At 43.0% G+C, this 15,506-nt stretch overlaps 1 protein-coding gene across 1 annotated transcript in view; it reads left to right on the top strand.

The window, feature by feature from the left end:
* The window catches only part of LOC311111855 (unconventional myosin-IXAa-like), a gene marked incomplete at its 5' end in the record, with an annotated part of 126,263 nt that overhangs the window by 59,384 nt on the left and 51,373 nt on the right, over nucleotides 1-15,506 (top strand). Inside the window, 5 exons of the mRNA XM_084154761.1 lie at nucleotides 560-657; nucleotides 866-992; nucleotides 2,711-2,800; nucleotides 8,488-8,604; nucleotides 9,966-10,100. Coding sequence (XP_084010887.1) covers nucleotides 560-657; nucleotides 866-992; nucleotides 2,711-2,800; nucleotides 8,488-8,604; nucleotides 9,966-10,100 — 567 coding nt within the window. The remainder of the gene's footprint in view (nucleotides 1-559; nucleotides 658-865; nucleotides 993-2,710; nucleotides 2,801-8,487; nucleotides 8,605-9,965; nucleotides 10,101-15,506) is intronic.

The raw sequence follows: 15,506 nt of genomic DNA, 5'->3' as shown, positions 1-15,506 counted from the left end.
AGGCGGTCATAAATTGCTACTCTTCTTATTTCCTTTGCCAGCAGGCCAAATTTCCACAGAAAGCATAGCAGAAAAAGCCCCTGAATTTTCCACTGCATGAGCAGAACATGCATATGTTATCGTTCACCAGGCCCCTAAAATCTGACCAGAAATGTGTCTCTCTTGTCTCTGGTTTGTTAGACCGAACTTCCTAATGACATGCTCTTATAAGTCACTCGGCCTCTCTGTGTGTCATGCCACTGAGCTGTCTTAGGAGAAGCCTGTCACTACAAGTCATCTTCAGTTCTTGGGTGGACATTTTCTCTAAGTTAGTTAGTCACTGATACAGCATGTAGTGTTGTTGATGGCACAGCACTGGCTAGTACAGCACATACTGTATCCGCTCAGCTGAGCACACTGGGCTGACTTACTGTTTGGCAGTCGCACTGATTTTGTGCTACAGTTGCAGTGTTGTTTGAGCCAAAATGGCTATCCTGTAGTAGGCCATGATGTGGTAAGGCCAAAATGGCTGCCAAATGGACACTGATAACACCTGGTTTCCTGTCGTTGGCCCGTGCAGGACTGCTTCACAGTGGAAGGGGAGGACCTGAAGCACGACTTTGAGAGACTGCAGCTGGCCATGGAGATGGTGGGATTCCTGCCTGCCACGCGCAAACAGTGAGTACACAAACGCAAGCACACACACACAAACTCACCGCTCATACACACACTGACACATTGACATACACTGAAATTACAAACACAGGCCAAGGAATCATAGTCACAGGTCAATTACCATGATACACTGTCCAAAAGCTCTAACCAGTTTCTGTGTTGAAACGAGCCATGTTTCTGTGTTGAAACGAGCCATGTTTCTGTCCCGCAGGATCTTTTCTCTGTTGTCGGCCATTCTTCACCTGGGGAACATCCGCTATAAGAAGAAGACGTACCGAGATGACTCCATTGACATCTGCAATCCAGAAGTCCTACCTACTGTCTCAGAACTGTTAGAGGTAAGCATGTTACTGTCTCAGAACTGTTAGAGGTAAGCATGTTACTGTCTCAGAACTGTTAGAGGTAAGCATGTTACTGTCTCAGAACTGTTAGAGGTAAGCATGTTACTGTCTCAGAACTGTTAGAGGTAAGCATGTTACTGTCTCAGAACTGTTAGAGGTAAGCATGTTACTGTCTCAGAACTGTTAGAGGTAAGCATGTTACTGTCTCAGAACTGTTAGAGGTAAGCATGTTACTGTCTCAGAACTGTTAGAGGTAAGCATGTTACTGTCTCAGAACTGTTAGAGGTAAGCATGTTACTGTTGAAATGATTCCTTATTACATTTACATTTGACATGTTAGTCATTCGGCTGACGCTTTTATCCAGAGCGACTTACAGTTCATCTTAAGATAGCGAGGTGAGACAACCACATATCCCAGCTATAGTGAAGGACGTTTCTTCTCAGTAAAGGAGCTAGTCAACAAAGCCGGTGCGAGTAAGAAAACACACGTGCAAGTTTAAGTTCAGGAAAGGTTTTCTATTTTATAGTTTTATAATGGATACAACAGAAGGTGATTGAACGAGACGTACAGTCAGAAATAAGACCTATGGGGATGGCGGGGTGTGGAAATCTATTCCTCAACTGTGTTCCCATCCACACAGGCACTTTGTTACTCAATGTCAGAATGTTTTCAGATGCATTTGCAGTGACGTACTGTGCAAGGCTTTTCAGTACCAAGCCACTCGGTGGAAAATGCAATTCCTCGGTCAGGAATTTGGTTTGTATGCAGCATATAATTACATCATTTCCAATTCTGTCATCCGTCTACAAATATTCTGTAGGCATAAGACTATTTCTCTCTCTCTCTCTCTTTCCCTCAGTTTATGAATTATCGTTTTTCCAGTGAACATGTGATGCGAAGGGACAGAAGTCAGGACTTATAAGGGCAGATGTATTTTCAGAATACTGATCCAACCATCAATGAGGTTTGCAGGAAAGCAACAGAAGCAGCTAGTGGCTAAGGAACATGGCTTGTGCTTTATGTGAAAGAACATATGCTCCCCAAATGGGTTGGGTCAGAGTCAATCAAGCATCTTACAGATAAAGGGAAATCCATTTTTAAATAATGTTAATATGAGGAACATGAGATGATTTATACAGCTTACTTATGATTCAATATGAGATGGTTTGTAATCAGTATTTAAGTACCTTCAGATAAAGTGTTGCTGTGATTCCTCCACTAGGGTTGCAAAATTCCTGGAACTTTCAGTAAATTCCCTGGCTTTCCTGAAATCCCGGTTGGAGGATCCTCGGAATCAGGAGGGAACAAGCAAGAAATCCGGTATCCTACAACCAGGTTTTCTGTTAAACCAGGGGATTTATTGAACGTTCCAGGAATTTTGCAACCCTAGTTGGGACATAGTCTACATCCAAGAAGAGTGCACTGTGTTGGGACATAGTCTACACTCTCTAGTTACAGGATTTTTATAGGATAGTGCAGGTCGTTGGCCCCCCTCGTGTCAGTAACTAGGAATAAGTCTTTCTCATGACCGTGAGGGCCCGCCCCACTAAACATAGCAGGGCACATATCCACCCTCATTACCTAAACATTTGGCAGAATGAAAGCTGTTGTAGGGCTTGGTGTGTGTTCAGTAGCAGGATGACCTTCGTGTTTCTGAAACAGAAATGACTTTCAACTGTGAAATGAATTGTGATCTCTTGTCTTTTCTGTACAGGTCAAGGAAGAGATGCTATTTGAAGCCCTGACGACGAGGAAGACCGTGACAGTGGGAGAGAGGCTGATCGTGCCCTACAAACTGGCTGAGGTGAGACCAAGTCAATGGCACAAACCTGAAACTCATCCCAAACATTATCAACCCTTAGTGCAAAGAAGAGGCACCGTCAAATACTCCACCTTACCTCAAGACGTACCATTCCTCATCCCAATCCCAAAGTATTCTTGAAAATATGATCATCAAGATGTTTTGCATTATTCTGCATTGGTAAATGCTAAGGAATAGTAGGCACCCTGCCTATCTAAATAACGATATAGGGGAAACACTGGGTCCCAGTCCCAGGGCAGGCTGTGAAGCAGCTGGAGTCAGAGCTGGTCGGTCTGTCTGTCAGTCTCTGTCTGTCTGTCTCTGTCTGTCTCTGTCAGTCTCTGTCTGTCTCTGTCTCTGTCTGTCTCTCTCTGTCTCTCTCTGTCTCTCTCTGTCTCTCTCTGTCTATCTGTCTATCTGTCTATCTGTCTCTCTGTCTGTCTCTGTCTGTCTCTGTCTGTCTCTGTCTGTCTCTGTCTGTCTCTGTCTCTGTCTGTCTCTGTCTGTCTCTGTCTCTGTCTGTCTCTGTCTCTGTCTGTCTGTCTCTGTCTGTCTGTCTCTGTCTGTCTGTCTCTGTCTGTCTGTCTGTCTCTGTCTGTCTGTCTCTGTCTGTCTCTGTCTGTCTGTCTCTGTCTGTCTGTTCGGTTGGGTCTGTCTGTCTGTCTCTGTCAGTCTCTGTCTGTTTGTCCGGTTGGGTCTGTCTGTTTACCCGGTTGGGTTCAGATGGATGTGTACAGTGGGGTAGGCCAAAGCAGATGTCAGGGCCGTTAAAAGGGGTCTGCTCCGCAGGGCCAGCGGAACTCACAGCTACACACACACACACACACGTACACATACGTACACACACACACACGCACAGTGCATTCGGAAAGTATTCAGACCCCTTGACTTTTTCCACATTTTGTTAAGTTACAGCCTTATTCTAAAATGGATTAAATAAATAAAAATCCTCATCAATCTACACACAATACCCTATAATGACAAAGCGAAAACAAGGTTTTATAAATTTTTGCAAATGTATTAAAAATAACAAACAGAAATACCTTATTTACATAAGTATTCAGACCCTTTGCTATGAGACTCGAAATTGAGCTCAGGTGCATCCTGTTTCCATTGATCACCCTTGAGATGTTTCTACAACTTGATTGGAGTCCACCTGTGGTAAATTCAATTGATTGGACATGATTTGGAAAGGCACACACTTGTCTATATAAGGTCCCACAGTTGACAGTGCATGTCAGAGCAAAAACCAAGCCATGAGGTCGAAGGAATTATCCTTAGAGCTCCGAGACAGGATTGTGTCAAGGCACAGATCTGGGGAAGGGTAACAAAACATTTCTGCAGCATTTAAGGTCCCCAAGAACACAGTGGCCTCCATCATTTTTAAATGAAAGAATTTTGGAACCACCAAGACTCTTCCTAGAGCTGGCTGCCCTGCCAAACTGAGTAATCGGGAAAGAAGGGCCTTGGTCAGGGAGGTGACCAAGAACCCGATGGTCACTCTGACAGAGCTCTAGAGTTCTTCTGTGGAGATGGGAGAACCTTCCAGAAGGACAACCATCTCTGCAGCACTCCACCAATCAGACGGAAGCCACTCCTCAGTAAAAGGCACATGACAGCCCGCTTGGAGTTTGCCAAAAGGCAACTAAAGGACTCTCAGACCATGAGAAACAAGATTATTTGGTCTGATGAAACAGAGATTGAACTCTTTGGCCTGAATGCCAAGTGTCATTTTTGGAGGAAACCTGGCACCATCCCTATGGTGAAGCATGGTGGTGGCAGCATCATGCTGTGGGGATGTTTTTCAGCGGCAGGGACTGGGAGACTAGTCAGGATCGAGGGAAAGATGAACGGAGCGAATTACAGAGAGATCCTTGATGAAAACCTGCTCTAGAGCTCTCAGGACCTCAGACTGGGGCGAAGGTTCACCTTCCAAGGACAACGACCCTAACCACACAGCCAAGACAACGCAGGAGTGGCTTCGGGACAAGTCTCTGAATGTCCTTGTGTGGCCCAGCCAGAGCCCGGACTTGAACCCGATCGAACATCTCTCTGGAGAGACCTGAAAATAGCTGTGCAGCGACACTCCCCATCGAACCTGACAGAGCTTGAGAGGATCTGCAGAGAAGATCAGGTGTGCCAAGCTTGTAGCGTCATACCTAAGAAATGTAATCGCTGCCAAAAGTGCTTCAACAAAGTACTGAGTAAAGGGTCTGAATACTTATGTAAATGTAATATTTCCGTTTTTTTATTTTTAATAAATTTGAAAGAAAATTGAAAACCAGTTTTTGCTTTGTCATTATGGGGTATTGTGTGTAGATTGATGAGGGGGGAAAAAACAATTTAATCCATTTTAGAATAAGGTTGAAAAAGTCAAGGGGTCTGAATACTTTTCGAATGCACTGTATACACACACACACACACACATATACACACACGCGCACATGCACGCATACACCATGTCTGTAATTTTGGCCTTGGAAGCTCTGACTAGGGAATGGGAGTGGAAAGTGGCTGTGTGTAGACCTGTTAGTTCCGCTGGCCTTACTGAACAGACCCCCTTTTAATGTGAGCGTGTTTGTAGCCATGCAAAAACCTAGATATGGTTTTAAGTTAACCAAACAAATGAACAGGTTGGTGAAGTATCCTTGAAATGTGCATCCGCATTGCAAGTCAACCTTACACCAAGCTACTGAAAAAGTCCCTTTTGAGAAAGACTGCCGCAGCTCTCATAATTCCAATGGCACAAGCTCCTTTTCTTTAATGCTAGTCCACTAAGGCTGCATCACCAGAGAGCTGCCTAGTGTGTTTACAGACACCAGAGAGGGTTTCTCTGGAAACAAACACATGCCACCGCCGTGTAATGCAGACAAGACCCAGCTGAAAGATTGACCAACAAGCTCACAAAGTGGAAATCGGAGGCCTATTCTTTTAAGGATAATTCTAAAGTATAATTGTTATTTTAAGTATAATTGCCTATTGGCTACCTCTTATTGTTCGTCGTTTACACCGACAGTATGTCCACATGTTGGATGGGTATTTTATCTCAATCTTTTCCACAAAGTCGATCCTTTCCACAAGATCGCTCTTCAGTCCTACCTCCCATTCCCCAACTAGCATGTGGCTACGCCATATCACAGCATACAAGAAACATCCACATTACACACACCTTTTATACTACACAGATACGCCCTCATTCCAGACATTAGCTGTTCAGGAGCCATTTTATATGAAGAAAGAGTGCTGATTGTTTTGGCAGCTCTTTGGGTGGTCCTTTCTGTAAACATTGTTGCAACAGTGAACTTTTACTCATTCACTCTATAGTCTAAACTGGTATTCTACTACTTGAAAACTCAAGTACCATGGATTTATTTTTATCTCTAATTGTCTTACCCATTTGTTATTGAGATATTTAAAAGATGAATTCTCATCAGAATGTTTTGAATCCAACTTCCTTTAAATATGAAAAGGCCTCTCACTTTTTAAGACTCTTGCAAGCAATATAAATATCATTTTGTATGACCTGTGGGAGTTGCTAGGCAGATCGGTCAGTAGTCACTAAAAATAAAGTAGTAAATTATGTAAAAGACAGTCATTTCAACTTTTGCGGTACCTTTGTATAATGGCATGTTTTGAGCAACAGTAGACATCTGAAGCTCTGCAGGCACTTGTACTGGAAACTAAACTAACCTCCCACACAGTTGGGTCACATTTTTGTGTCTGGTAAATCTATCTCACCTTGTTGATTAATGGACATTTAGGCATGGCAACAGAAGATGACAAACAGCCCTTCACTGTCTGTTGATGGTATATGAACTGTAACTCAGTAAAATCGTTGAAATTGTTGCATGTTGCGTTTTTATATTTTTGTTCAGTATATATTGGAAGAGATTTAGCCTTGTTTGATTCCAATGTAGAAAAACAAGCAACAAATCCATGTTGATTTCTAGATGTTTATTAGTTATTCATTTGAAGCCAAACCCGATGGGGCCCAGATGTTTGGAACATTGTATAATTAAAGCAGGAAATCCACACAAGTGAAGTTGATTCCATTGTCTGATAGAAGTGTTTAGGGTATTCCATTGTCTGATAGAAGTGTTTAGGGTATTCCATTGTCTGATAGAAGTGTTTAGGGTATTCCATTGTCTGATAGAAGTGTTTAGGGTATTCCATTGTCTGATAGAAGTGTTTAGGGTATTCCATTGTCTGATAGAAGTGTTTAGGGTATTCCATTGTCTGATAGAAGTGTTTAGGGTATTCCATTGTCTGATAGAAGTGTTTAGGGTATTCCATTGTCTGATAGAAGTGTTTAGGGTATTCCATGGACCCCATTGTCTGATAGAAGTGTTTAGGGTATTCCATGGACCCCATTGTCTGATAGAAGTGTTTAGGGTATTCCATGGACCCCATTGTCTGATAGAAGTGTTTAGGGTATTCCATGGACCCCATTGTCTGATAGAAGTGTTTAGGGTATTCCATGGACCCCATTGTCTGATAGAAGTGTTTAGGGTATTCCATGGACCCCATTGTCTGATAGAAGTGTTTAGGGTATTCCATGGACCCCATTGTCTGATAGAAGTGTTTAGGGTATTCCATGGACCCATGGCACGAGAGTCTCAGAGTAGGAGTGCTGATCTAGGATCAGTTTAGCCATTTAGATACAAATGAATAAGAGGAGGTTCTTTGTGAATATGGGCCCAGGTCTTTCACATTCAACCTTTTGAGGTCAGTAGTAATATGGATGAATAGTGAGGTGCAGTAGGTCAGTAGTAATATGGATGAATAGTGAGATGCAGTAGGTCAGTAGTAACAGGGATGAATAGTGAGGTGCAGTAGGTCAGTAGTAATATGGATGAATAGTGAGATGCAGTAGGTCAGTAGTAACAGGGATGAATAGTGAGGTGCAGTAGGTCAGTAGTAATATGGATGAATAGTGAGATGCAGTAGGTCAGTAGTAATATGGATGAATAGTGAGGTGCAGTAGGTCAGTAGTAATATGGATGAATAGTGAGATGCAGTAGGTCAGTAGTAACAGGGATGAATAGTGAGGTGCAGTAGGTCAGTAGTAATATGGATGAATAGTGAGGTGCAGTAGGTCAGTAGTAATATGGATGAATAGTGAGGTGCAGTAGGTCAGTAGTAATATGGATGAATAGTGAGGTGCAGTAGGTCAGTAGTAATATGGATGAATAGTGAGGTGCAGTAGGTCAGTAGTAATATGGATGAATAGTGAGATGCAGTAGGTCAGTAGTAATATGGAGGAATAGTGAGGTGCAGTAGGTCAGTAGTAATATGGATGAATAGTGAGGTGCAGTAGGTCAGTAGTAATATGGATGAATAGTGAGGTGCAGTAGGTCAGTAGTAATATGGATGAATAGTGAGGTGCAGTAGGTCAGTAGTAATATGGAGAAATAGTGAGGTGCAGTAGGTCAGTAGTAATATGGAGGAATAGTGAGGTGCAGTAGGTCAGTAGTAATATGGATGAATAGTGAGGTGCAGTAGGTCAGTAGTAATATGGATGAATAGTGAGGTGCAGTAGGTCAGTAGTAATATGGATGAATAGTGAGGTGCAGTAGGTCAGTAGTAATATGGATGAATAGTGAGGTGCAGTAGGTCAGTAGTAATATGGATGAATAGTGAGGTGCAGTAGGTCAGTAGTAATATGGATATGTTTTGGTGTGTTCCTCCAGGCGGGCACGGTGCGAGACTCCATGGCCAAGTCCCTGTACAGCGCACTGTTTGACTGGATCGTGTTCCGGATCAACCACGCGCTGCTCAACAACCGGGACTTGGAAGAGAGCGCCAAGGTAAGACCAACGTGACTGCTGTCATGCTTTGTTATGACATGCTCATGTCTGCTTATAACATAACTATGTCATGCGCTGATCACATGCTCACCTCTCCACTTCATTAAGATTAAGATCACTTTATTGGTCGATTTCAAGGTCCAACCAAAATGTTACTTCTGCTTTTAACCCAACCCCTCCGAAAGACACACATACATACATACAGTGGTGGAAAAAGTACCCAATCGTCCTACTTGAGTAAAAGTAAAGATACCTTAATAGAAAATGACTCAAAGTGAAAGTGAAAGTGAAAGTCGCCCAGTGAAATACTACTTGAGTAAAAGTCTAAAAGTATTTGGTTTTAAATATACTTAAGTATCAAAAGTACAAGTATAAATAATTTCACATTCCTTATATTAAGCAAAACAGACGGCACGATTTTCTTGTTTTTTAAATGTATGGATAGCCAGGGCCACATTCCAACACTCAGACATCATTTACAAAGGAAGCATTTGTGTTTAGTGAGTCCGCCAGATCAGAGGCAGTAGGGATGACCAGGGATGTTCTCTTAATAAGTGTGTGAATTGGACCATTTTCCTGTCCTGCTAAGCATTCAAAATGTAACGTGTACTTTTGGGTGTCAGGGAAAATGTATGGAGTAAAAAGTACATTATTTTCTTTAGGAATGTGGTGAAGTAAAAGTAAAAGTTGTCAAAAATGTAAATAGTAAAGTACAAGATACCTCCAAAAAATGACTTAAGTAGTACTTTTAAATATTTGTACTAAAGTACTTTACGCCACTGCATACATATACAGGTTTTGGAGAGGTGTGTTGGGCTGCCACACTGGGCGCCCGGGGAGCTGTTGTTTGGGCGGTTAAGTGCCTTGCTCAAGGGCACAACGTTTACCCTCCGTTTGCCAGCTTACCTCCTGCCAGATTGTTTTCCGTCGAACCCGGGATTCGAACTGGCAATCCTCCAGTTGCTGGCTCACCTCTCTAACCACTAGGCTACCTGCCGCTCACCTCTTCACCCAGAATAACTGTGTCCACGGTCATAGTTGAAGCACTGGATACACACAGGCTTTATACTTCTGTTACAGGTGTTCAAATAGAGCATGAGCACGTTGGCAGAGACATGCTGCGATAAGACAATGCTTTTTTATTGATTTAATAAATCATGGTATGAACCACCTTCTGGAAACAGTGACATCAGTGGTTTTGTTTGAATGGCTTTGGTTGAGCTTGTTTGCCATTTATATGGCTAAGGATCTTTGGTAACTTTCTCAGTAAGACTTTCACCAATATGGCCTTCATATTTAATCGTTTTTTAATCAAAACGCATATCGTCAATTGAGATTTCACCCTCATGTATCCCTCACAGATCTTTTCCATCGGAGTGCTGGACATCTTTGGCTTTGAGGACTACGAAAACAACAGCTTTGAGCAGTTCTGTATCAACTTCGCCAACGAGAGGCTCCAACACTACTTCAATCAGCACATCTTTAAGCTTGAGCAGGTAAGGCATTTGACATTCCTGCACCCTTTCAGTACTAAATGTGCTTATGCACAATGCACTTACATGGAAGACTACTATACAGTAGTCCTTTAAAGACGCAGGCAGGCTCCTCCAGTGGGTTATGCAATAGGGTTTATTATGGGGCTGACCACCACATGACTCACCTCTTCAACCCTCTGACTACTGATTATGATGGATGGATGTTACCTCCTCAACCCTCATTATGATGGATGTATGTTACCTCCTCAAACCTCATTATGATGGATGTATGTTACCTCCTCAACCCTCATTATGATGGATGTATGTTACCTCCTCAACCCTCATTATGATCGATGTATGTTACCTCCTCAACCCTCATTATGATGGATGGATGTTACCCCCTCAACCCTCATTATGATGGATGTATGTTACCTCCTCAACCCTCATTAGGATGGATGTATGTTACCTCCTCAACCCTCATTATGATGGATGTATGTTACCACCTCAACCCTCATTATGATGGATGTATGTTACCTCCTCAACCCTCATTATGATGGATGGATGTTACCTCCTCAACCCTCATTATGATGGATGTATGTTACCTCCTCCACCCTCATTATGATGGATGTATGTTACCTCCTCAACCCTCATTATGATGGATGTACAGTGAGGGAAAAAAGTATTTGATCCCCTGCTGATTTTGTATGTTTTCCCACTGACAAAGAAATGATCAGTCTATAATTTTAATGGTAGGTTTATTTGAACAGTGAGAGACAGAATAACAACAACAAAATCCAGAAAAACGCATGTCAAAAATGTTATAAATTGATTTGCATTTTAATGAGGGAAATAAGTATTTGACCCCCTCTCAATCAGAAAGATTTCTGGCTCCCAGGTGTCTTTTATACAGGTAACGAGCTGAGATTAGGAGCGCACTCTTAAAGGGAGTGCTCCTAATCTCAGTTTGTTACCTGTATAAAAGACACCTGTCCACAGAAGCAATCAATCAATCAGATTCCAAACTCTCCACCATGGCCAAGACCAAAGAGCTCTCCAAGGATGTCAGGGACAAGATTGTAGACCTACACAAGGCTGGAATGGGCTACAAGACCACCGCCAAGCAGCTTGGTGAGAAGGTGACAACAGTTGGTGCGATTATTCGCACATGGAAGAAACACAAAAGAACTGTCAATCTCCCTAGGCCTGGGGCGCCATGCAAGATCTCACCTCGTGGAGTTGCAATGATCATGAGAACGGTGAGGAATCAGCCCAGAACTACACAGGAGGATCTTGTCAATGATCTCAAGGACCATAGTCACCAAGAAAGCAATTGGTTAACACACTACGCTGTGAAGGACTGAAATCCTGCAGCGCCCGCAAGGTCCCCCTGCTCAAGAAAGCACATATACAGGCCCGTCTGAAGTTTGCCAATGAACATCTGAATGATTCAGAGGAGAACTGGGTGAAAGTGTTGTGGTCAGATGAGACCAAAATCGAGCTCTTTGCCATCAACTCAACTCGCCGTGTTTGGAAGAGGAGGAATGCTGCCTATGACCCCAAGAACACCATCGCCACCGTCAAACATGGAGGTGGAAACATTATGCTTTGGGGGTGTTTTTCTGCTAAGGGGACAGGACAACTTCACCGCATCAAAGGGATGATGGACGGGGCCATGTACCGTCAAATCTTGGGTGAGAACCTCCTTCCCTCAGCCAGGGCATTGAAAATGGGTCGTGGATGGGTATTCCAGCATGACAATGACCCAAAACACACGGCCAAGGCAACAAAGGAGTGGCTCAAGAAGAAGCACATTAAGGTCCTGGAGTGGCCTAGCCCTCCTGAGATGTGTGCAAACCTGGTGGCCAACTACAAGAAACGTCTGACCTCTGTGATTGCCAACAAGGATTTTGCCACCAAGTACTAAGTCATGTTTTGCAGAGGGGTCAAATAATTATTTCCCTCATTAAAATGCAAATCAATTTATAACATTTTTGACATGAGTTTTTCTGGATTTTTTTATAAAATGGGTGGTCCTCTGTAGCTCAGCTGGTAGAGCACGGCGCTTGTGGTTTCGATCCCCGGGACCACCCATACACAAAAATGTATGCACGCATGACTGTAAGTCGCTTTGGATAAAGTGTCTGCTAAATGGCATTGTTATAATAAACCTACCATTACAATTATAGACTGATCATTTCTTTGTCAGTGGGCAAACGTACAAAATCAGCAGGGGATCAAATACTTTTTTCCCCTCACTGTATGTTACCTCCTCAACCCTCATTATGATGGATGTGTGTTACCTCCTCAACTCTCATTATGATGGATGGATGTTACCTCCTCAACCCTCATTATGATGGATGGATGTTACCTCCTCAACCCTCATTATGATGGATGTGTGTTACCTCCTCAACCCTCATTATGATGGATGTGTGTTACCTCCTCAACCCTCATTATGATGGATGTCTGTTACCTCCTCAACCCTCATTATGATGGATGTATGTTACCTCCTCAACCCTCATTATGATGGATGTATGTTACCTCCTCAACCCTCATTATGATGGATGTGCATGACCTCCTCAATCCTCATTATGATGGATGTGTGTTGGTGTTAACTGACTGGATTGGAGAAAAAGGTTGTTTCGGTCATGATCAGCTTTGTAGGTAAACATCATGTTTAACCACGATTGACTGAGTCACTTGTCCTTTAGTACTTTTAGGCTGCGTTAAGACAGGCAGCCCAATTCTGATATTTTTTTCCACTAATTGGTCTTTTGACCAATGACATCAGATCTTTTTCAAAGCTGATCTGATTGGTCAAAAGACCAATTAGTGAAAAAATATCATAATTTGGCTGCCTGTCTAAACGCAGCCTTAGTGAGTACAACTGAAACTGATTGACTGAATCACTTGTCCTTTAGGACTCTTAGTGAGTACAACTGAAACTGATTGGAGAGTTCCTTTTACAGTGCCATATCGGCAATGACACATACTGTATTTGCTGAAGGAGGCCTCCTGTACAAAGGCACCCATCCATAAAGCCACTGCCTTCATTAACCTCCATGTTAAAAATTAGCCATGGCTTTTGAACATGTACAGCCCTCACTCAACTTCTAAGAGGGTTTGTTTGCTTCATGCTTTGGTAAGGTTGGGCCATTGCATCGTGCTACTAATAAGTCCGATTTTGTGGGATTTCCTATGTTAAGATGTACTGTTCCTCAACAGAACAAATGGCTTATGAAATGAATTGTCATAGAAGACCACTGAAATGAAGTGTTAGAACTCAATCAAGACAATACTCCGATATAGTTCTGAACTGTTAGAGCTCAATCAAGACAATACTCCGATATAGTTCTGAAGTGTTAGAACTCAATCAAGACTATACTCTGGTATAGTTCTGAACTCAATACTCAGAATTTACTAAAGCAACCATGTGCTGCTTGTTATAAGCAGGCAGCCATTTTTCTGGTGGTTATAAATGTCCTTATCCGCTACCGTTTCTGGTGGTTATAAATGTCCTTATCCGCTACCGTTTCTGGTGGTTATAAATGTCCTTATCCGCTACCGTTTCTGGTGGTTATAAATGTCCTTATCCGCTACCGTTTCTGGTGGTTATAAATGTCCTTATCCACTACCGTTTCTGGTGGTTATAAATGTCCTTATCCACTACCGTTTCTGGTGGTTATAAATGTCCTTATCCACTACCGTTTCTGGTGGTTATAAATGTCCTTATCCACTACCGTTTCTGGTGGTTATAAATGTCCTTATCCACTACATTTCTTTTTGATAATTTTGAGCTTATAAATTAAAAATTACAAAATAATCCCAGGCATGCACATTCTCGTAGAGGCATTGCTATAAGAGAGAGGTGTGTGTGTGTGGCCTGAAATCCTCCAGAGTGCGGGTGGAGTGTGTCATTCAGCAAGCTGCAGCGTCTCTCTCCCCAGTGACTGTCATATCAGCAGTGTTGGCAAACCATCAGACGTCTAAACCACTGCTGGCAACGTAGAGGAGCACAGTGTTTATGGTCCATTCACACTCAATGAACAGCATGGTGGCCTACTGTACTGTACACAGCCAGCTAGCAGGGTCACAGTCTTCTTTCTGCTATTAGCTAACAACTATTGTGTTGATAATCATGTCTCGTGTTACGCTGTGCTGAAGTTGTCATCGTCCATAGTGTATACAGAGCATGGGCCTTGATGTTTATACTGACTGAACTGTGGCTGATCCAAGTCATGTATAGCATCAACATGCCCTCAAAGTCACTGATTTATGATTTGACTAGAAAATGTCTCCATATTGTGTGATCCTGTAAGTCACACTAAAAGGCTCTCTGTGCAGACAGGCATGTTCAGACCCTGTTATAGTGAGAACACGCCAGCCCATCGTCAATGTGTGACTGTGTTGACATCCAAGAATCGGGCTGTCAATGTGACCTGCTTGAGTAGCACAAGGATCATCGATTCTAATGCTTTCCCTTTTCCAAGCACTCACCATAGTTGTCCAGGCATGTTTTGCCCAGTGCTTTCCTTGACAGGAAGGTCCCATTGCAGACGTCCAAGTCCTCTGGGTAACAGAAAATAAGGACTGGGTTATTTGCCATGGTTTGGAGGCCAGGGCAGCCATGCTGCAGAACCGTTTTAGCCGTGCTCAAGGGTGCAACGTCAGGAGAAGGCAAGTTATTTGTGCTCATGGGAAATTGAATAAAGCAGGGGTTTATTTGAATATCTGGATTGTATTGTTGTGATAGCATGACTAACCTGCACTAGGGAAGGAAATCCACTAGAAATAGTTGTAGGAAACCAAAGTGTTGGAGGCTACATTGGGAAAGCCTAGTGGTGTCCCTTACAGACTAGAGATCAACATGGAGACAATATCAAGGTGGCATCAAGGAGCTTTTTTCCCACGTAATTACTCTGTCTAAAGAGAAATTCTGCTAGCCTGTATTTGCATGTTGCCCCTCAGTGAAAGGAAGTGTGTGGGTGTGTGTGACGGAACAAGCGACAGGGGGGGGCAAAGTTGACAGACGTCCAGGTTGGCTCATCTCCAGCTACGTCTGGCAGGCATGACATCACCATCATAAATCACTACACATGGAGGGATTCTTGGAATACTTAGACTCCTCACACACTTGTATACACACACACACACACACACACACTCACACACACACACACTCACACACACACTCACACACACAGACATGCACACAGATACGCACAGACACGGACATGCACACACAAGAGCTTACACACACACACGAGCGCTCATTATACAGTTAATGGTATGTGGTTCGGTATGTGTTTTTACCTAACCATTTATAGAGATCTTGTAAATGTAGTTTTATGGTTTTTCCATGTGCTACCGGGGTTCGTTCATGTTGTTGGCCAGATCGAGGCTCACTGAAGGAGACGTGACGGAGTCAAG

The sequence above is a fragment of the Coregonus lavaretus genome (genome assembly GCF_964263955.1).
Source record: "Coregonus lavaretus genome assembly, chromosome: 37".
In the NCBI taxonomy this organism is placed as follows: domain Eukaryota; kingdom Metazoa; phylum Chordata; class Actinopteri; order Salmoniformes; family Salmonidae; genus Coregonus; species Coregonus lavaretus.
This window is presented reverse-complemented; position numbering and strand designations above follow the sequence as displayed.